Source organism: Melanerpes formicivorus, unplaced genomic scaffold (genome assembly GCF_026170545.1).
Source record: "Melanerpes formicivorus ecotype bairdi unplaced genomic scaffold, bMelFor1.0.p_v2 SCAF_54, whole genome shotgun sequence".
Taxonomy (NCBI): domain Eukaryota; kingdom Metazoa; phylum Chordata; class Aves; order Piciformes; family Picidae; genus Melanerpes; species Melanerpes formicivorus.
Genome location: NW_027142406.1, coordinates 1250985 through 1273515, shown reverse-complemented (window position 1 = coordinate 1273515; position 22531 = coordinate 1250985). Strand labels below are relative to the sequence as shown.

The window sequence follows — 22531 nt, the reverse complement described above, 5'->3', positions numbered from 1 at the left end:
GTTGGGGGGGTTGTTTGTTGTTTTGCTTTTCTATGTGTTGGGTTTGAGTTTGGTTTTTTTGGGGGGGGTTGTTTGTTGTATTAGAGTTAGATTTGGAATTGGAATTGGAACTGGAACCAGGTTGGAAAGGACCTTTGAGATCAAGTCCAACCTGTCATCCAACACCATCTCATCAACTAAACCATGGCACCAAGCACCCCAGCCAGTCTCTTCCTTAAACACCTCCAGGGACGGTGACTCCACCACCTCCCTGGGCAGCACATTCCAATGGGCAATCTCTCTTTCTGGGAAGAACTTCTTCCTAACATCCAGCCTAAACCTCCCCTGGTGCAGCTTGAGACTGTGTCCTCTTGTTCTGGTGCTGCTTGCATGGGAGAAGAGACCAACCCTCACCTGGCTACAACCTCCCTTCAGGTAGTTGGAGAGAGCAAGAAGGTCTCCCCTGAGCCTCCTCTTCTCCAGGCTAAGCAACCCCAGCTCCCTCAGCCTCTCCTCACAGGGCTGTGCTCAAGGCCTCTCCCCAGCCTCCTTGCCCTTCTCTGGACACATTCAAGAGTCTCAATGTCCTTCTTAAACTGAGGAGCCCAGAACTGGACGCAGGACTCAAGGTGTGGCCTAACCAGTGCTGAGTACAGGGGCACAATGACTTCCCTGCTGTCCCTGCATTAACTACAGGTGGAGCCATAGGAAAGGCCCTTCCTAAATGACCTGCCTAGCCTTAGACAGGGTAAAACAGAGCCTTCAGTTCCTTGGTGTAAAGGCTGATGGTTTTTGTGTTGCCATCAATCACTTGGAAGAAAACAACAAGCTAATAAAAGTCACAGATGCTCCTAAATTGGGAAGTTTTGCACATAGCAGGAAACACAGAATGCAATAAGAAATCCAGACAGGAAACACAGTAATAACAATAAATAATAATAATAATCTGGGGAAATGGAAAGTAGTTACAAATAAAGCAACTGAAGGATCTTTGAAAGGATGGAGTTTGAAGGATCAAAGCAGCCTGGAGCTCTCAGTGGCCAGCAAGTTAACACAAGTTTGACATACTGCAGTAGGATACTTGTGCATGGGTAAACAAAAAAGCATGATGGTGATGGGGGAAAGGGGGGGTGGGGGGGCTATTAGCCCTGCTTTGAACAGCTCAGGTAAAGCCACACCTGGAATGCTGCACTCAGCCATTCAGCTGTGGGGATTTCAGGGTCAAAAAGAAAACCAAAAAAGGAGATAGCAACAAACTGAGGATGGGTGCTGCAATTTGGCCACAACAACCCCAGGCAGTGCTACAGGCTGGGGTCAGAGTGGCTGAGAGCAGCCAGGCAGAAAGGGATCTGGTTGATAGGCTGAACATGAGCCAGCAGTGTGCCCAGGTGGCCAAGAAGGCCAACGGCATCCTGGCCTGCATCAGGAATAGTGTGGCCAGCAGGAGCAGAGAAGTCATCATGCCCCTGTGCTCAGCACTGGTTAGGCCACACCTTGAGTCCTGTGTCCAGTTCTGGGCTCCTCAATTTAAGAAGGACATTGAGAGACTTGAAGGTGTCCAGAGAAGGGCAACAAGGCTGGGGAGAGGCCTTGAGCACAGCCCTGTGAGGAGAGGCTGAGGGAGCTGGGGTTGCTTAGACTGGAGAAGAGGAGGCTCAGGGGAGACCTTCTTGCTGTCTACAGCTACCTGAAGGGAGGTTGTAGCCAGGAGGGGGTTGGTCTCTTCTCCCATGCAAGCAGCACCAGAACAAGAGGACACAGTCTCAAGCTGTGCCAGGGGAAGTTTAGGCTGGAGGAGAGGAGAAAGTTCTTCTAGAAAGAGAGATTGGCCATTGGAATGTGCTGCCCAGGGAGGTGGTGGAGTCACTGTCCCTGGAGGTGTTCAAGAGGGGATTGGATGTGGCACTTGGTGCCATCATCTAGTAGTCATGAAGTCTTGGGTCACAGGTTGGACTTGATGATCTTTGAGGTCCTACAGGCCACCTGACCAGCAGATCCAAGCAGATGAGGCCCTCCATAGGCAAATAGAAGCGGCTTCCAGGTCACAAGCCCTGGTCCTCATGGGTGATTTCAACCACCTGGACATCTGCTGGAGGGACAACACAGCAAGGCACCAGCAATCCAGGATGTTCCTGGACTGCATAGAAGACAACTTCCTCCTCCAAATGGTGGAGGAACCAACAAGAAATGGTGCTATGCTGGACCTTGTTCTCACCAACAGGGAAGGGCTGGTAAGCAATGTGAGGCTCATAGACGGCCTAGGCTGCAGTGACCATGAAGCAGTTGAATTTAACATCCTCAGGGCAATCAGGAGGAAGTATTCCAAGCTCACGACCCTAGACTTTAGGCATGCAGATTTTGATCGCTTCAGGGATCTGCTAGCCAAAGTGTCCTGGGACAAAGCCCTGGAGGGAAGAGGGACCCAGGACAGCTGGTCAGTATTCAAGGACCACCTCCTCTGTGTCCAGGAGCTCTGTGTACCAACAAAGAGAAAAGCAGGTAAGAATGCTAGGAGGCCTGCCTGGATGGGCAAGGAGCTACTGGACACACTATTACTTAAAAGGAAACTCTACAGGAAGTGGAGGGAAGGACAGGTAGAACAGGGGGAATACAAGGAAGCTGCCCGAGCAGCAAGAGTCCTGGTTAGGAAAGCCAAAGCAGAGTTTGAGTTGAATCTAGCCAGGGAGATTAAAGGGAATACTAAGAACTTTTACAGGTATATTAATGGGAAGAAGAAGACTAGGGAAGGTGTGGGCCCCCTCAGAAAAGAAAATGGTGACATGGTCACCTGTGATGAGGAAAAGGCTGAGGTACTTAATAACTTCTTTACCTCAGTCTTCACTGCAAGGGCCTCTAGCCACACTCCTGATGTTATGGAAGTCAAAGCCAGGGACAGGGAGGAAGAACTGCCCATTGTAAGTGAAGATCAGGTTCGTGATCATCTGAAGAACCTGAAAGTGTTCAAGTCCATGGGACCCGACGGGTTACACCCACGGGTACTGAGAGAACTGGCAGATGAGGTTGCTAAACCCCTCTCTATTATATTTCAAAAGTCCTGGCAGTCTGGTGAAGTCCCCACAGACTGGAAAAGGGGAAACATTGCCCCCATCTTCAAAAAGGGCAAGAAGGAGGAACCAGGGAACTACAGGCCAGTCAGTCTCACCTCTGTGCCTGGAAAGATCATGGAGCAGATCCTCCTGGAGTCACTACTCGCTCAAAAGAATAGTGAAGAGGTGATTGGGAACAGTCAGCATGGCTTTGCCAAGGGCAAATCCTGCCTGACCAACCTGGTGGCCTTCTATGAGCAGGTGACAAAATTAATAGATGAGGGGGCGAGCAACTGATGTCGTTTACCTGGACCTGAGCAAAGCCTTCGACACTGTCCCGCACCACATCCTGGTCTCCAAACTGGTGACACATGGGTTTGATTGGTGGACCACTAGATGGATAAGGAACTGGCTTGATGGCCGCACCCAAAGAGTGGCTGTCAATGGCTCCATGTCCCAGTGGAGGCCAGGGTCAAGCAGAGTCCCTCAGGGATCAGTCCTGGGACCAGGCTTGGTCAACATCTTTGTGGGTGCCATGGACAGTGGCATTGAGTGCACCCTCAGCAAGTTTGCTGATGACACCAAGCTGTGTGGTGCAGCAGACAGGCTGGAGGGAAGGGAGGCCATCCAGAGGGACCTTGACAGGCTGGAGAGGTGGGCACAGGCCAACCTCATGAAGTTCAATAAGAGCAAGTGCAGGGTCCTGCATCTGGGTCGAGGCAATCCCAGGCACAAATACAGGCTAGGCAGTGACTGGCTGGAGGATAGCCCTGAGGAGAGAGACTTGGGGGTGCTGGTGGACAAAAAGCTCAACATGAGTTCTCAGTGTGCACTTGCAGCCCGCAAAGCCAATCAGATCCTGGGCTGCATCAGGAGAAGTGTGGCTAGCAGGTCGAGGGAGGTGATCCTCCCCCTCTACTCAGCCCTGGTGAGACCCCACCTGGAGTACTGTGTCCAGTTCTGGAGCCCCTATTACAAGAGGGATGTGGAGGTGCTGGAACGTGTCCAGAGAAGAGCCACAAGGATGATCAGAGGGCTGGAGCACCTCTCCTGTGAGGACAGACTGAAGGAGTTGGGACTGTTCAGTCTGCAGAAGAGAAGGCTCCGAGGTGACCTAATTGTCGCCTTCCAGTATCTGAAGGGGGCCTACAGGAAGGCAGGGGAAGGACTTCTCAGGATATCAGGTAGTGATAGGACTAGGGGGAATGGAATGAAGCTGGAGGTGGGGAGATTCAGGCTAGATGTGAGGAGGAGGTTCTTCCCCATGAGAGTGGTGAAACCCTGGAATGGGTTGTCCAGGGAGGTGGTCGAGGCCCCGTCCCTGGGGGTGTTTAAGAGCAGGCTGGATGAGGCTCTGTCCAGCCTGATCTAGTGTGGGGTGTCCCTGCCCATGGCAGGGGGGTTGGAACTAGATGATCCTTGTGGTCCCTTCCAACCCTGAATGAAACTATGAAACTATGAAACTATGAGGTCTTTTCCAACCTTGTTGATTCTATGACTCTATGGAAACCATCCAGGGGCTGAGGAGACTGACTCACCAAGAAAGATTAAAGAGCAGGACATGTACTGCTCCACTTTGGTAAGTAACAGGCACAGTTGGACATGATAACCATGCACAAATTGCCCCCTTAGGACTGAAAGGGATAAATATAGTGCTGCTCACAGTGTTTGACTAGGAGTAATGGGACAAAATTAAGAAAGAGGGGGGAAAAAATCTGTTTTGAATACCACAAAACCCTTCCTGACAGTAAGATTCATTAGGCTGTGGCAAAGCCTCCATCAGGGGATAATGGGGAAGGCTCATTTATAAAACCTGTCAGCTTCAGTTTGCAGGTGTGCTTACCAAAATTACCTTCAGGTTCTAGCCACGTGGTTTCATGTGTTAAATTAGACATTTACAATCCACACACCCCCCCTGCATCCAACCCTCCAAGAAATGCAGGCTGAAATGCTGGATGGGAGCCTGTGCTGCACTGTCTAGAGACAAAGGACACAAGGTGCAGCCCATGGTGGGGAGAAGGGGGACACAGAGGAGCAAAAGCCAGTTTTAGATTGGGGGCTGCAGTTTAAGATTCGGGGGTTTAAACTGGAAGAGCCATCTGGGCTGTGTTAGACACTGATTTGCTTTGTTCACTGGTGGGTTCAGCTTGGCACAGCAGCCAAGCTCTGTGTCCTGTCTTATACAGGATTCCTGTCTGGTCCTGTGTTGTGCCTGCACTGAGATTCCCCACCCTGGTACTCTTCTGTGCAATGTGGACTCCTGCTTGTTGCTGGAAATCTGTGTACAAGTGCTGCAGCATGGGGGCAGAGCCAATCAATTCAATCTACTTGAGCGTCAAAGCTAAGGAAACCCACCGAGTGTGTTATGCATTTTGCCTAGTGCTGTAAATCAATCCCAGTCTTGAAACAGAGCCCAGGTTCAACTGGAAGGGTCACCAACTGTGGTGGGTTTTCCACTTAATGCACTCTGAGCTTCACAGAATATGTAAGTGTTACAGGACATTGGACCCCACAGAAATTTCCCCTGGCTCAGCTGGAAATCACACTGCTCATGATGCCTGAATCCACAAAAGAACACCAGCAAATGATTTATGGGGAAGGGAGGTGTTGCCAGAGCTACAGGCAAGGTAGCTGGCCTCCTCCCTGCCTCTCTTTTTAATTATGCTTTAACTGTAGGACTTCAAAAAGCCCAGGGTTTCACTAGCCACTAGATTCTACAGGTAGTTTCTTTTTGGAATGGAATGGAATGGAATGGAATGGAATGGAATGGAATGGAATGGAATGGAATGGAATGGAATGGAATTAACCAGGTTGGAAAAGCCCTTTGAGATCATTGAGTCCAACCTATCACCCAACACCATCTAATCAACTAAACCATGGCACCAAGTGCCTCATCCAGTCTCTTCCTAAACACCTCCAGGGATGGTGACTCCACCACCTCCCTGGGCAGCACATCCCAATGGCCAATCTCTCTTTCTGGGAAGAATTTCTTCCTAACATCCAGCCTAAACCTCCCTTGGCACAGCTTGAGACTGTGTCCTCTTGTTCTGCCACTGTTTGCCTTCGAGAAAAGACCAACCCCCACCTGGCTACAACCTCCCTTCATGTAGTTGGACAGAACAAGAAGGTCTCCCCTGAGCCTCCTCTCCTCCAGACTAAGCAACCCCAGCTCCCTCAGCCTCTCCTCACAGGGCTGTGCTCCAAACTCCTCCCCAGCTTTTTTTGCCCTTCTCTGGACACATTCAAGTATCTGAATGTCCTTAAATTGAGGAGCAAACTTTCATTGAGGGGAAAAAAAATATCCTTTAATGACTTATTTGCTGCTTTCTTCTGCTTCACTCTTTCATGTACTCCATTATCAGCCCAGATGATAAAGATTGAAAGGTCTAACCCGATAAAAGAAAGCCACATAGCTTCCCTTTCAATTTGCCTGCAGCTACACAAATGTCATGGTGCTCTGAAGTACAAAAGCAAACACAAACAAACAAACAAATCATTACAACCAGTGCCCTGCACCAGAATGGCATTGCAGCAATGTTTGTTTGGAAGCAGTGTCAGAGAGTTCAACACACTGCAGAAAAATGCTGCTCCAAATATCCAGAGAATGTCTTCTGGGTGTTTGGTGGGAGAGTTGTTTCTGGCTCATTATGGTTATTTTTAAAGATACCTTAATCTCTGGCATTGCAGGCTCATTGTAACCACATTTATCTCCAGGGGTCACAGAAATCTAAGAATAAGAGAGGTCAGCTTGTTCCCAACATATTTGCCAGAAACAGAAAAACAAACCAGATTTTGTTTCCAGCTTAAGGGACAGTGTTTGCTGCCTGTCTCTTGGGACACAAGTTAGATACCCCATGTTTTATCACAGTGATAGTTCTGTCCAGTGCTGAGATGTTGATAAGATTCCAACGAGGCTGGTGAGAATGGGAAACACAGAATGTGGATGCTGACTTCTTTTCCTGATAACAGAACAGGAATTCTCTCATGGTTATTTCTCATCCAGACTCATGCTCCTTCTCATGTGCTCATAGAATCACAGAACTGTCAGGCTTCGAAGGCACCTCAAGGATCAGCCAGTTCCAACCCCACTGCCAGGGGCAGGGACACCTCACACTACATCAGGTTGCTCAAAGCCACATCCAACCTGGCCTCAAAAACCTCCAGGGATGAGGCTTCCACCACCTCCCTGGGCAACCTGTGCCAGTCTCTCACCACCCTCATGCTGAAGAACTTCTTCCTAACATCCAATCTGAATCTACCCATTTCTAGTTTTGTTCCATTCCCCCCAGTCCTATCCCTACCTGACACCCTGAAAATTCCCTCCCCAGCTTTCTTGTAGACCCCTTCAGATACTGGAAGGCCACAATAAGGTCTCCTGGGAGCCTTCTCTTCTCCAGACTGAACAACCACAACTCTCTCAGTCTGTCCTCATAGCAGAGCAGCTCCAGCCCTCTGCTTATCTTTGTGGCCCTCTAGTTTTGTTCCATTCCCCCTATCATTACCTGACAATCTAAAAAGTCCCTCCCCAGCTTTCTTGTGAGCCCACCTGTTTGGTATATTCCTCTTGCCTGCAATCTTGTCTTCCTTTTCCCTCAACGGCATAGATTTGATATTACCAGGCAAGGCTCACTTTTATAACTAGTGGGGATTATACCCTTCTGCCTGTGTTCTGGCTCTGTTGAATCCATGCTAACCTGAGGAGTGCATTTCCTCACTGGTCATGCACACAGGTCCAAACACACTGGCAGTCATATAGCATAAACAGAAGCCAGTGTCACTATCACTGGAGGTGTTTAAGAAGAGACTGGATGGGGTGCTTGGTGCCATGGTTTAGTTGATTAGCTGGAGTTGGGTGATAGGTTGGACTTGATGATCTCAAAGGTCTTTTCCAACCTGGTTCATTCTGTATTCTACATTCTATAAGTGGCAGCAAAGTGAAGTAGGAGATCCATGTGGATCAAGATGCTTGTGGAAGGAAAACACAGGGTGATATGGGGAAAGAAAAACCCAAGGAACTGAGAGCAGAAAAGCATCTGGCAGGCTCACAGGTATGGAGATACTCTCATGTGTAAAATTATGCAACAAAATAACTCCTGTTACTGAAACAGGAAGCTGAAAAATATTCCTGATTGGTTTTAATGACAATTCTATATTTCAAGAAAGATATTGTTGGTGTTGTGGCTTTGTTTTTGTTTTGCTTCTAAGTTTGCTTTTTAATGCAGTAGACAAACTCTTCTAAGAGCATTCCAACATAGCAAGGGTATTACAAAATCTGTACTCTTAAACCCACCTCTTTAAAGGCACAATTATCATCAGTTCCCACTTGGAGAAAAATTTGTCTGACAAAAGGCCCAAAGAAATGTAGGGTGTCAGGGAGTGATAGGACTGGGGGGAAAGGAACAAAACTGGAAATGGGTGGATTCAGCTTGGATGTCAGGAAGAAGTTCTTCCCCATGAGGGTGGTGAGACATTGGAACAGGTTGCCCAGGGAGGTGGTGGCAGCCTCATCCCTGGAGGTTTTTAAGGCCCGGCTGTGTAGACGACGGAGATTGGGAATCAATACGGCTGACCAATGTGATCGAGTATTGTTCCTTTATTGTTCCAGTGGTGCAGGCCGATGGTGCAGGCCTGAGGTGCAGGCCTATGGAGCAGGCCTGTAGTGCAAGTATAGCACTGTAAAGTGTAGAAGAAGCAGGAGACAGGAAAGGCAGAAGAAGAAGCGCGTAGCAAGGCAACTGCTACAACTTATATAAGCTCGGAGAGCCTCGTTGGCATAGCTCCATTGGTTCCCTATGAGTGACCACACATTGCACTATTACAGATTATTGGTCCAACTACTAATGACACAGCGAGGCTGTTGATGCAGGTGCATGTCCTGTTGTCCCAAGATAACTGTCCATGTTTATAGCTACCAGTGTCTTGTTTTAGTTACATGCTGCAGGCACAGCACTGTTTTGCTACACTGCTAGCTAACTCTGCATTTATGGCCTACCACCGTGTCAGGCTCTAGGCCTGCACTGCCAGATTGCTCACACTGCTCATCGCTGTCATTGCCACAAGGCTGGATGTGGCTGTGAGCAACCTGCTGTAGTGTGAGGTGTCCCCGCCCATGGCAGGGGGTTTGGAACTGGCTGATCCTTGAGGTGCCTTCCAACCCTGACAGTTCTGTGATTCTCTGAAATTGCTTTGACTCTGCCAACTGTCAACGAGAACTCCCTTACCTGCAGAATAAAACATCTTGTGCAAAAGGGGAGTTTTCTGGCTGTGTCCCAGCCTTGAGATGACTGACATTGAAGTAGGAGAGCGTGTGATTGATGAAGCCATGCATGGTTCCATTCTGACTGTAGGCATATTGATACATAAGGCGTGGAATGAAATCAGATGTGATGGCAATGACAAAAGCCTGATAGACAAAAAAAAAAAACCACAAAAAAACAGGTAAACAGCAGCATTGTGAATCAACATTTAGAATAAACTTTATTTAGAATAAACCAAACCAGGTTGGAAGAGACCTTCCAGATCATCGTGTCCAACCCATCAACCAATCCAACCCACCCAAACAGCTAACCCATGGCACCAAGCACCCCATCAAGTCTCCTCCTGAACACCTCCAGTGACGGCGACTCCACCACCTCCCCAGGCAGCACATTCCAATGAGCAATCACTCTCTCTGTATAGAACTTCTTCCTAACATCCAGCCTGAACCTCCCCTGGTGCAGCCTGAGACTGTGTCCTCTTGTTCTGGTACTGGGTGCCTGGGAGAAGAGACCAACCCCCACCTGGCTACAACCTCCCTTCAGGGAGTTGTAGAGAGTGATAAGGTCTCCCCTGAGTCTCCTCTTCTCCAGGCTGAGCAACCCCAGCTCCCTCAGTCTTTCCTCACAGGGCTGTGTTCCAAACCCCTCACCAACTTTGTTGCCCTTCTCTGGACTCATTCCAGCAAGCCAACCTCCTTCCTAAACTGAGGAGCCCAGAACTGGACACAGGACTCGAGGTGTGGCCTAACCAGTACGGTGTACCGGGGCAGAATGACCTCCCTGCTCCTGCTGGCCACACTGTTCCTGATGCAGGCCAGAAATATATTTATAGAAGGACTTTTTGTTGTCTTTCACAGTAGAGGCCAGTTTAAGCTCCAAATGTGCTTTTGCCTCCCTAATTTTCTTCCTACATGATTTGGCAACATATTTCAGAATAAGTTAATTCAGGTGATAGCTTTCATGTTCACGTAAGTTTAGAGTGGTGATGAATTAACAGCTCAATGGTCAGACCTGGGGCAGGGCATATCCATATGTAAATGCACAGGACTGTGCTCTGTCTCTCCAGGGAAAGGCTGCAGCTAGGGAATCGGAATACATCTTAGGACGCAGAGTAGCAAAAGTGGCTTGAGAGTGGTCTCAAGGAGAAAGACTTGGGGGTGTCAGTTGATGAAAAACTCAGTGTGAGCTCACAATGGTCACTGGCAGCCCATTAGGCAGCTGTGTGCTGGGCTGCATCCAAAACAGGGAGAGCAGCGGGACAGGGAGGGGATTCTCTCCCTCTGCTCTGTTCTTGTGAGTCCCCACTTGGAGCACTGTGTCTAGTTCAAGTGTCCCCAGCATAAGAGGGATATGGAGATACTGGAGAGGGTCCAGAGGAGGCCACAGAGATGATCAGAGGGTTGGAGAACCTCCCCTATGAGGCTGTTCAGTCTGGAGAAAAGAAGGCCCCAGAGAGATCTCAGAGCAGCCTTCCAGTATCTGAAGGGGGCTACAAGAAAGCTGGGAAGAGACTTTTTACAGGGGCTTGTAGTGACAGGATGAGAGGGAACAGCTTTAAGTTTGAAGAGGGAAGATTTGTACTGGAGATTAGGATAAAATTCTTTACAGTGAGTGTGACTACATCAGGTTTGATTTTGAATGTCCCCATGGACATAGCCTCAACCACATCCCTGGGCAACCAGTTCCAGTATTTTCCCACTCTCATTGTGCAGAACTTCCTCTTGATGTCCAATCTAAACCTATCCTGCTCCGAACCATTGCCCCTCGTCCTGTCACTGCATTTGTAAATAAATCAAGTACTACACTTCCAGAGGACCAGGGTCATTTAGATTTTACTGTATTTTCAAGCAGCTGAGAAAGTTACACCAAGATGATGCTTAGAGACTGGTGTCACCCAAATACTTACGTTAATGATGACTGAAAGCTTTCCAATGCCACTCAAGATGTTATACCAAATTCCTGCAAGTGAAAACCAGGGCTTATGAATGGCCTTAGGATAGGATAGGGTAGGGCAGGGTAGGGTAGGATAGGATAGGCTAGGCTAGGCTAGGCTAGGCTAGGCTAGGCTAGGCTAGGATAGAATTGAATTGACCAGGTTGGAAAAGACCTTCAAGATCATTGAGTCCAACCTATCACCCAACACCATCTAAGCAACTAAACCATGGCACCATGTGCCTCATCCAGTCTCTTCCTAAACACCTCCAGAGATGATGACTCCACCACCTCCCTGGGCAGCACATTCCAATGGCCAATCTCCCTTTCTATGAAGAACTTCTTCCTAACACCTAAACCTCCCCTGGCACAGCTTGAGACTGTGTCCTCTTGTTCTGATGCTGGTTGCCTGAGAGAAGAGACCAACCCCCCCTGGCTACAGCCTCCCTTCGGGTAGTTGTAGAGAGCACTTTCACTTTTCTCCTTTCTGATTGAATGTTGGATATTACCTTCACCCTAATGCCTGCCATTACTTACCTATGTCCTTTTCTCTCACTGTGTCTGGTCGCCTCAGTTCAGTAACAAATTTTTTCGCATCAAGCCGGACTTCTATGATGTTGTTCAGCAGAGCAAAGACAGGTGCCAGCGGAAAAGAGGCAACAAAGAGGGTGACAAAGCCAAACTGGATGACTGGAAGAGAAAGATGCAGTGTGTTTTGATATCTCCTGAAGGCACTTGGCAGCTGCAGCTGACAGCAGTTCACTGGTGAGCTTTGCGGGTTGCATAACCCACAAAACTCTGCTCTGCAAGTTGGTCCCAGTAATAAATACCACAAAGCAAGGCTATTATCATAGAATTGTAGAATCACAGTATCAGCCAGGTTGGAGAAGACCTCAAAGATCATCAAGTCCAACCTATCACCTAATACTTAACACCTTGGGACAAGTAAACCATGGCTCCAAGTGCCACATCCAATCCGTTTTTGAACACCTCCAGTGATGGTGACTCCACCACTTCCCTGGGCAGCACATTCCAATGGCCAATTACTCTTTCTGGGAAGAACTTTCTCCTCACCTCAAGCCTAAACTTCCCCTGGCACATCTTGAGACTGTGTCCTCTTGTTCTGGTGCTGCTTGCCTGGGAGAAGAGACCAGCCTCCTTCTGGCTACAACCTCCCTTCAGGTACTTGTAGAGAGCAAGAAGGTCTCCCCTGAGCCTCCTCTTCTCCAGGCTAAGCAACCCCAGCTCCCTCAGCCTCTCTTCATAGGGCTTGTGCAGGAAGGTTTGTCACTGTGCTTTAAAAATGCTTCTAATAATGCTTTTATTTAATCTCTATCACAAGCAAATAAAACCCAAGCCCAAACAAACAAACAAAGAAAACCCCCAAACAAACAAAAAAACCAAACCCCAAACCGAACCAAACCGGGAAAAAACAAAGGACAAAGGATTTGGGGTGTATTCTACTGCATTCATACACAGTTGACTGATTGTGTGCTGTACTTTCTTGTCCTTTTGCATGTAAGGAAAATGACACACAGGGAACCAAGAGAAGATCATCTACAAGGTGTCAATGCTTCTTCCCAGCTTCCTTTGGAAAACTGTTTGGCAATCTTTTAAGAGTAAGAACAAGGACCTGAACATCTCCCCTATGAGAGACTGAGAGACCTGGGGCCGTTTAGTCTGGAGAAGTCTGAGAGGGGATCTGATCAATGTCTATCAACATCTGAGGGGTGGGTGTCAAGTGGAGGGGGCCAAGCTCTTTTCAGTGGTGCACAGGTGTAAGACAAGGAACAATGGATACAAACTTGAACAGAGAATATTTCACCTAAACATAAGGAGAAACTCCTTTACAGTGAGCGTGACAGAGCCCTGGAGCAGGCTGCCCAGAAAGGTTGTGGAGTCTCCTCCTCTGGAGATGTTCAAACCCCACCTGGATACATTCCTGTGCAGACTACCATGGGTCATGCTGCTTTGGTAAGGGGGTTGGATTGGATGATCTCTGGAGGTCCCTTCCAGCCTCTAATGCACTGTGATACTGTGACTGATATATCTACTTTGCTCTTCTCAGTGACAGTATATTTGCACTGCAAGTTATCATGTGTGCACTATATCTATATAGATTTTACATCTTTGTCCTCATTTTGCTTTGAGATCAAGTCTCCATCCTAACATACACTCAGATGTAGCTCTTTCAAAGCAGGCAAACACCCTGCCCTTGAAATCATGCTTGCCTGGATGCTTTATGTCCCGAGTCAGGAAAAGGAATTAGCAAGGAAACAAAACCAGATGTTAGAGCAAGGTCCAACAAAACTGTCAAATACTTGAGAAGCAAAATACAAATACATAGCACCAGGCTATGTCTGATTTGGAATTTAAGTGAATTTAGCAGGAACAGAGTTGGGAGGATTCTGGTAAAAAGAAATAAAATGGTTTGCAATGCTTTCAGTAGAAGCCATAAGCCCCACACGCATTTGCTTTGATGTCGTCTGCAGCCCTTTGATTCATTTCCTGGGGAAAAAACAATTGCTAGTGTAATTGCCTTTTCTTTTTTTTCCAAGTTCAAGGTATGCAAAGGGCTTCTGGACAATTGTGTAAATAAGTTTTCATAGAAAACTCTACGCCAGAAGAGTTTGTGTGGCCGTCATGAAATCTCTGCAGTCCTCCAGCCTCCTTGATCTGAAAGTGTGAATGATGCAGGAAGCAGGGGGAAAAAAATACCTGAAAACAAAGCCAAGCACACAGTCTTGGTCTGTTGGTATAGAAAGAAGAGAAGAGAAGAGAAAGAAAGAGAGAAGAGAAAGAAGAAAGAGAAGAAGAGAAGAGAAGAGAAGAGAAGAGAAGAGAAGAGAAGAGAAGAGAGAAGAGAAGAGAAGAGAAGAGAAGAGAAAGAGAAGAGAAGAGACTGAGAAAGAGAAGAGAAGAGAAGAGAGAGAGAAGAGAAGAAGAGAAGAGAAGAGTAACGAGAAGAGAAGAGAAAGAGAAGAGAGAAGAGAAGAGAGAAGAGAAGAGAAGAAGAGAAGACGAGAGAGAGAATTAACCAGGTTAGAAAAGACCCTTTAGAGATCATCGAGGCCCAACCTCTCACCCAACACCATCTAAACAACTAACAGGCACCATAGGCACCAAGCACCCCATCCAGTCTCTTTCTAAATACCTCCAGTGATGGGGACTCCACCACCTCCCTGGGCAGCACATTCCAATGGCCAATCTCTCTTTCTGGGAAGAATTTAGAATAGAACAGAACAGAGCAGAACAGAGCAGAACAGACCAGACCAGGTTGGAAGAGACCTTCAAGATCATCGTGTCCAACCTATCATCCAACACCACCTAATCAACTAACCCATGGCACCAAGCACCCCATCAAGCCTCCTCCTGAACACCCTCCAATGATGGTGACTCCACCCACCTCCTCAGGCAGCCAATTCCAATGGGCAATCTCTCTCTCTGTGTAGAATTTCTTCCTGCTGTAGTTTGAGGCAAAATGCTTAAGAGACCTGTGCCAGGAGTTGGACTCCTGAGTATCCAGCTTTTTCCCCGTACTTTTCTGCTTGCCTGGTAGGCTAGCCTGTAGACAACAGATGAACATTATTCAGCTTCATGACACAAAAAGGATGAAGGTTGTGTTTATACGGAAAGTCAAGGACACAGGAAAAAATGCCTTCTAGAGTATCAGAGCAGCAGACTAGGTATGCTGTCTGAGACCTAGATTCTGTTTCTGATGAGAAAAAAAAACCTAACCACACACCACTGGTGCTCAGGACAAGTCACCTTTACTGTCTAACTTCAGCAGGAAAGAGGCAAAGGCCTCAGAACCAGCCGCTGAGTTTCTCAACACTTGAGGCCACATCTGCAGCATCTCATCCAGAAACAGGCTGGCTGGGCTCTGAGACAAAAACTAGGCATGACAAACAGCATCAAGAGAATTTTTGCAGACCACAGTGCTTCTCAGAAGTCAGCTTTTCACTGAAGCTGTTCCTCTGCGCTCAGGTCCTGAACAGAACTCAGCGCCAACAAAGACTTAGCACATAGAATCATAGAACTGTTAGGGTTGGAAGGCACCTCAAGGATTATCCAGTTCCAACCCCCCCTGCCATGGGCAGGGACACTTCACACTACAGCAGGTTGCTCAGAGCCACATCCAGCCTGGCCTTCAAAACCTCCAGGGATGAGGCTTCCATCACCTCCCTGGGCAACCTGTGCCAGTGTCTCACCACCCTCATGGGGAACAGCTTCTTCCTATCATCCAATCCCAATCTCCCATTTCTAGTTTTTTTCCATTGCCCTATGTCCCTCTTACTTTGGCCTCCAATTTATGATGAAGAGCACAGATCAAGGCTTTTGAATTCTGTTTCTGGGGAGTACTGGCTATTCTTCTTGTGTAGGGGATGCAGAATACATCCTCAGCATGAAAACTTCTGTAGTGACTGCCTCTGGGGTTCTCCCAGTTTTACACACTGAGTAGTATCACAGAACCACAGAATTGTTTGGGTTGGAGAAGGTGGATGAACCTGGAAACTCCAGGCTAGTCAGCCTGACCTCAGTGCCAGGGAAAGTGATGGAGCGGATTATCCTGGCGGCAATAACTGCACACCTGAAGGATGGCCAAGGGATCAGGTCCAGCCAACATGGACTTAGGAAGGGCAGATCCTGCCTCTCCAACCTGATCTCTTTCTATGATCAGGTGACCTGTCTGGTGGACATGGGAAGGCCTGTGGATGTGGTCTACCTGGACTTCAGCAAGGCCTTTGACACTGTCCCCCACAGCAAACTGCTGGCTAAGCTGTCAGCCCGTGGCTTGGACCATTACACTCTGTGCTGGGTTAGGAACTGGCTGGAGGGCCAGGCCCAGAGAGTGGTGGTGAATGGTGCCACATCCAGCTGGCAGCCAGTCAGTAGTGGAGTCCCCCAGGGATCAGTGCTGGGCCCCATCCTCTTTAACATCTTCATTGATGATCTGGTTGAGGGGGTCGAGTCAGTCATCAGCAAGTTTGCAGATGACACCAAGTTAGGAGCAGATGTTAGTCAGTTAGAGGACAGAAGGGCTCTGCAGAGGGACCTCAACAGACTGGACAGGTGGGCAGAGTCCAATGGGATGGCATTCAACAAGTCCAAGGGCCAAGTGCTGCACTTTGGCTACGGCAATCCCATGCAGAGCTACAGGCTGGGGTCGGAGTGGCTGAGAGCTCCCAAACAGAGAGGGACCTGGGTGTGCTGATTGACAGCCACCTGAATATGAGCCAGCAGTGTGCCCAGGTGGCCAAGAAGGCCAATGGCATCCTGGCCTGCATTAGCAAGAGTGTGGCCATCAGGAGCAGGGAAGTCATTGTGCCCTGTGCTCAGCACTGGTTAGGCCACACCTTGAGTACTGTGTCCAGTTCTGGGCCCTTCAGTTTAAGAAGGACATTGAGAGACTTGAATGTGTCCAGAGAAGGGCAACAAGGCTGGGGAGGGGTCTGGAGCACAGCCCTGTGAGGAGAGGCTGAGGGAGCTGGGGTTGCTTAGCCTGGAGAGGAAGAGGCTCAGGGGTGACCTCATTGCCCTCTACAACTACCTGAAAGGTGGTTGTAGCCAGGAGGGGGTTGGTCTCTTCTCCCATGCAAGCAGCACCAGAACAAGAGGACACAGTCTCAAGCTGCGCCAGGGGAAGTTTAGGCTGGAGGTGAGGAGAAAGTTCATCACTGAGAGAGTCATTTGTCATTGGAGTGTGCTGCCCAGGGAGGTGGTGGAGTCCCTATCCCTGGAGGTGTTCAAGAGGGGATTGGATGTGGCACTTGGTGCCATGGTCTAGTCATGAGGTCTGTGGTGACAGGAGGGACTTGATGATCTTGGAGGTCTCTTCCAACCTTGGTGATACTGTGATACTGTAAACAGTGGAAGAGTCACTCTAGGGCTGTGTCTTTCCCAATCCCTAAGAAGAAACTTTTGAGTATATTTATTAAGCCTGGCTGAGAAAGTGAGCAAAACCCTGTAATTTCCAGCCCTTTGGTAATAAATGTGTGCAACAAGCCTGCACACAACAGGCCAAGTTGGTATTTTCAAATCCATCCTCATTATGGAGATTATAGAAAAATGCAGGTTTCTCTTCAATGATTCCTACTATTTCCCCCCTCCCCTTTCTTTTGCTGCCTCACACATTGCCTTTTTTTGATGGCTTTTCCTGCTTTAGGGGAAATTCTTCCAGACCTCTAAGATTAATCCTTCCAGTAGTTGGTAGCTAAAGACATCAGGTCTGATTATTTTCTTCTTCAGATTCAAAAGGCAGCTTTGCCACAGACATTTGACAGAGGTTAGATGACAAACCCCATTATTATAATTATTGTTTCTCTTTGAGAAAAGAAATTGCTTTCAATTAATTGCCACATGAGTCTTGGACTCTCAGAGGGGTTAGGCTGGGAGGCCAAATGAAAGAAGAATCTGAAAGTCAGTGCTGACATGAGTTTCTTCTCAAGGGGGTCCTAGTGGATGGAAGGTTGGCCATGAGCCAGCAATGTGCTCTTGTGGCCAAGAAGGCCAATGGCATTCTGGGGTGGATTAGGAGGCCTGTGGTTAGTTAGTCAAGAGAGGTTCTCCTCCCCCTCTATGCTGCCCTAGTGAGGCTGCATCTGGAATATTGTCTCCAGTTCTGGGCTTCTCAGTTCAAAAGCACCTCAGGGAACTGCTTGAAAGAGTCCAATGCAGAGCCACAAAGGTGATGAAGGGAGTGGAACATCCTCCTTATGAGGAGAGACTGAAGAAGCTGGGGCTCTTTAGGTGAGAGAGAAGGAGGCTAAGGGGTGTCCTGATTCATGTTTATAAAGATGGAAAGAGTGAGTGCCAGGATGCTGGAGCCAGGCTCTGCTGGGTGAGGCCCAATGACAGGACAAGGGGCAATGGGTGGCAGCTGAGGCAGAGGAAGCTCCTTGGACACAGAATAAAAAATTCTTTCACTGTGAGGGTGACAGAGCACTGGAACAGGCTGCCCAGGGGGCTGTGGAGTCTCCCACTCTGGAGATATTCAAAACCTGCCTGGATGTGTTCCTGTGTGACCGGCTCTAAGTGATCCTGCTCTGGCAGGGCGGTTGGACTGGGTGATCTCTCGAGGTCCCTCCCAGCCCCTAACATTCTGTGATTGTGTGAAAACAGTAGTGGTACAAATGTCACATATTCTCATGAATCATTTAGCTTTTAAATCAAAGTCTAAACAAAAGGAAGGTAACTTTTTGATGATCCTGTTGCTTTTTTCCCTTCCTTATGGATCAATAATATCTGTCATAGGATCATGTGCTACTGCAAGTAAAGGATGAAATAATCACTCTCTGGTTCTGGTGCCAGTTTAGAATAGAATATTTCTGATGCAGGCCAGGATGCCATTGGCCTTCTTGACCACCTGGGCACACTGTTGGCTCATGTTGATCCAGCTGTCAATCAGTACCCCTAGGTCCCTTTCAGTCTGGCTGCTCTCCAGCCACTAATCTCTCTTCTTAGTAGGAGAGTTGTTCCAGCCCTTGGATACTTTTTATGGCCTTCCTCTAGACCCATTCCAACAGGTCCATGTCTTTCTTGTGCTGAGAACTGTAGAGTTGGCAATAGCATTCCAGCTGAGGTCTCACTAGAGCACATTGGCAGAATCATCTCTCTTGACCTGCTGGCTGTGCTTCTTTGGATGCAGCCCAGGAGGTGGCTTGCCTTCTGGGCTGAGAGTGCACATTGCTAGTTTATGCCAAACTTTTCATCCACCAGCACCCCCAAGCCCTTTTCCACAGGTCTGCTCACAATCCCACAAGCCCCAAGCCTGTACTGATACAGGGGATTGTCCCAACCCAAGTGCAGGACCTTGCACTTCCCCTTGTTGAGCATCATATGGTTCACATGGGTCACACTGCTTGAGTTTGTCCAGATCCTTCTAAATGGTATCTTGTCCCTCAGGTGGGATAGGATAGGATAGGATAGGATAGGATAGGATAGGATAGGATAGGATAGGATAGGATAGGATAGGATAGGATAGAATAGAATTAACCAGCTTGGAAGAGACCTTTGAGGTCATCAAGTCCAACCTATCACCCAACACCATCTAATCAACTAAACCATGGCACCAAGCACCCCATCCAGTCTCTTCCCAAACACCTCCAATGATGGTGACTCCACCACCTCCCTGGGCAGCCCATCCCAATGGCCAATCTCTCTCTCTATAAAGAACTTCTTCCTAACATCCAGCCTGTTTGTTTCCTTAGCTCTATTCATTGTAACTCTAGACATTAATTTCTTATCAATTTTTATCACTGCAGACGTTGCAAGCTTGCTACCAGCTGGATGAGGAAACTGCTGCCTGCTGTGGGAATGTGTGCAGTCTGGCATGTTTGTCTAGGTCAAAAGCCACTGCACAGTTTTAGAAACAGGAAAGCACTCGTGACAAATTTGACACAATAGCAATGGCAATTTATGTCTTGAGGCTCCTGGAGCGCAATTTCCTGATCACTCAGGGGCATTAAAGGAGTCTCTCGTGATGAGTGTCTGCTAAAACACACAAGTATGTATTGGTTAGCAGTATCTAAACAAACAGCCATCAGAAATTTCCCTGGGGCACATCAAAACTGCGTGCAGACACACTATTGACTGACAAGGCAACTCCAAAAGAGAGGTTCAGCACAGCCTGCTGACAGAAATCAATCTCAGAGGTCAGCTCACTGACGACCTACAAAAGCTTTCCCCAAAGGAAAGTTTAGAGTTTATTTGCCATGCTGAAGTGTTGGCCTCTTGCTCTCTCACTACTGCTATCGGTTATGCCTAACCCTAGTACAGAATAGAATAGAATAGAATAGAATAGAATAGAATAGAATAGAATAGAATAAAATAGAATAGAATAGAATAGAATAGAATTAACCAGGTTGGAAAAGACCTTTGAGATCATCAAGTCCAACCTATCACCCAACACCATCTAATCAACTAAACCATGGCACCAAGCACCCCATCAAGTCTCCTCCTAAACACCTCCAGTGATGGTGACTCCACCACCTCCCTGGGCAGCACATTCCAATGGCCAATCTCTGTTGTTGGGAACAATTTTCTACCTAACATCCAGTCTAAACCTCCCCTGGTGCAGCTTGAGACTGTGTCCTCTTGTTCTGGTGCTGCTTGCCTGGGAGAAGAGACCAACCCCCACCTGGCTGCAACCTCCCTTCAGGGAGTTGGAGAGAGCAAGAAGGTCTCCCCTGAGCCTCCTCTTCTCCAGGCTAAGCAACCCCAGCTCCCTCAGCCTCTCCTCACAGGGCTGTGCTCCAGACCCCTCCCCAGCTTTGTTGCCCTTCTCTGGACACCTTCCAGCAGCTTAACCTCTTTCCTAAACTGAGGGGCCCAGAACTGGACACAGGACTCAAGGTGTGGCCTAACCAGTGCTGACTACAGGGGCGCAATGATATTCCTAGTCCTGCTCCTGCTGGCCACACTGTTCCTGATGCAGGCCAGGATGCCATTGGCCTTCTTGGCCCCCTGGGCACACTGCTGGCTCATGTTCAGCCTACTATCAACCAGTACCCCCAGGTCCCTCTCTGCCTGGCTGCTCTCAGCCACTCTGACCCCAGCCTGTAGCACTGCCTGGGGTTGTTGTGGCCAATGTGCAGAACCCGGCACCTGCATGTGTTCAATCTCATACCACTGGATTCTGCAAAAGCCACTGGAGTGAGTGGAAGCCTGCCTGATGTGCAGACTTTGAGTTCTACCCTCTCATGTTTTCTTTTCTCTTAGATTTATATATGACTTTTGCCTTGAAACTGAATCATAGAATCATAGAGTAGTTTGAGCTGGAAGGAACATTGAAAGGTCATCTAATCCAGCTCTCCCACGGTGAGCATCTCTAGCTAGATCAGGATGTGCAGAGCCCTGTCCAAGCTGACATTGAATGTCCCCAGGGATGAGGCCTCCACCACCTCTCTGGGCAGCCTTGTTCCAGTCTTTTGTCATGCTTATTGTAAAAAACAAATGAATAATTGTTCCTCATGTCTAGTCTAAATTTACCTGCTTTTAGTTGCCTGACCACACCACTCAGCTTGGTGTGTCCTGCAAACACATTGAGGGTGCACTCAATCCCACTGTCACTGATAAAGATATCAAACAGCACTGGTCCCAGTACAGGTCCCTGAGGGGCACCACTTGTCATTGATCTCCACCTGGATATTGAGCCATTGACCACTAGCCCCTGGATGTGTCCAGCCAAGCAATTCCTCATCCATCAAGCTGTCCACCTAACACATCCATAACTCTCCAATTTAGAGAGAAGGATGTTGTAGGGGACCTTATTGAATCTATTAAATCTTATTAAATCTACATTTACATTTGTATTTACAAAGGTGAACAGTAGAGGGGCTTCAACTTAAGCAAGGGGGAAGGGGCAGCAAGGGGCAGGGTGAAATCTCTCCAAAGCTTCAGGCTTCCTAGTATAAGAAATCAGAACAAAAAGAAATCCCTTTTAGCTATTTCAAATCTGAAGTGGGATAGGTATCAGCATAAACTCCTTTACCTCTGGCATATTGCAGAACACAGCATTAACCAGGTTGGAAAACTGCACTGCAAAACACGCTCTGAGATCACTCCAAACACTCTTGCCCAGGAAAAGGCTGGCTCCTCGTGGCTAATCTGCTTCAAAACTGAATGCAAAAAGCCTCTGTATGGGTACAACGGGCAAGGACTGTCTGTGATTAAAGTACAGCCTAGAGAATGGCAGACCCAGGTGTCCCAGCTTGGCCAGAAGCTTTCTGTGCAGTGTTAAAGATGGCACTCTTCCTTAAAATAGGAGCATCCTGGCAGGACAAACCTGACTGCAGTGCATATTCACACACAAAACATTATCTGTCTGTGGCTGTTTCAGCATGAAACCCCCAGCATCATCTCTACAGGGGAACTCAAAGCCTACAGCAAACCCAGGCCACAGGTTTTTGGGTTTTGGTTTGGGTTTTCTCTTCAGTTCCTTCTTTCCCGGTTGAGCGGAAGACAATCACTGATACCAGTGGGAGCTTGCCTGAGTAAATCAGCATGAAAATTAAGAGCCAAATTGTGAAACAGCAGATTTCTCCTTAGTATCATACCTCTTCAGGACTGACTTCAGCCTTTTTCAGCAATTCAGGACAAAAAAATACCCAAAACCTAGCTCTACACATGCTGCAGTTTCCCTTCCCTCCCTCCCTCCCTCCCCAGCTCCCCACATCCCTCCCCTCCCTTCATAATCAGATTTAGAAAAGTAGGTAAATAAGCTGTGTAAGTGCTTTGGGCCTCAGCATCTCAGCTTGATGCCCTTTACCACAACCCCAGCTGACAGCCTCGGAGCTTCCTGTTGGTGTGGGTGGT

At 48.1% G+C, this 22531-nt stretch overlaps 1 protein-coding gene across 2 annotated transcripts in view; it reads right to left on the bottom strand.

Annotated features, from left to right (window-relative positions):
• The window catches only part of ANO2 (anoctamin 2), a 130437-nt gene that overhangs the window by 4272 nt on the left and 103634 nt on the right, over positions 1–22531 (bottom strand). For both annotated transcript variants that reach the window (XM_068160897.1, XM_068160898.1), the window contains 3 exons: positions 11753–11905; positions 11190–11242; positions 9248–9429 (listed from right to left, as the gene is read on the bottom strand). In XM_068160897.1, coding sequence (XP_068016998.1) covers positions 9248–9429; positions 11190–11242; positions 11753–11905 — 388 coding nt within the window. The remainder of the gene's footprint in view (positions 1–9247; positions 9430–11189; positions 11243–11752; positions 11906–22531) is intronic.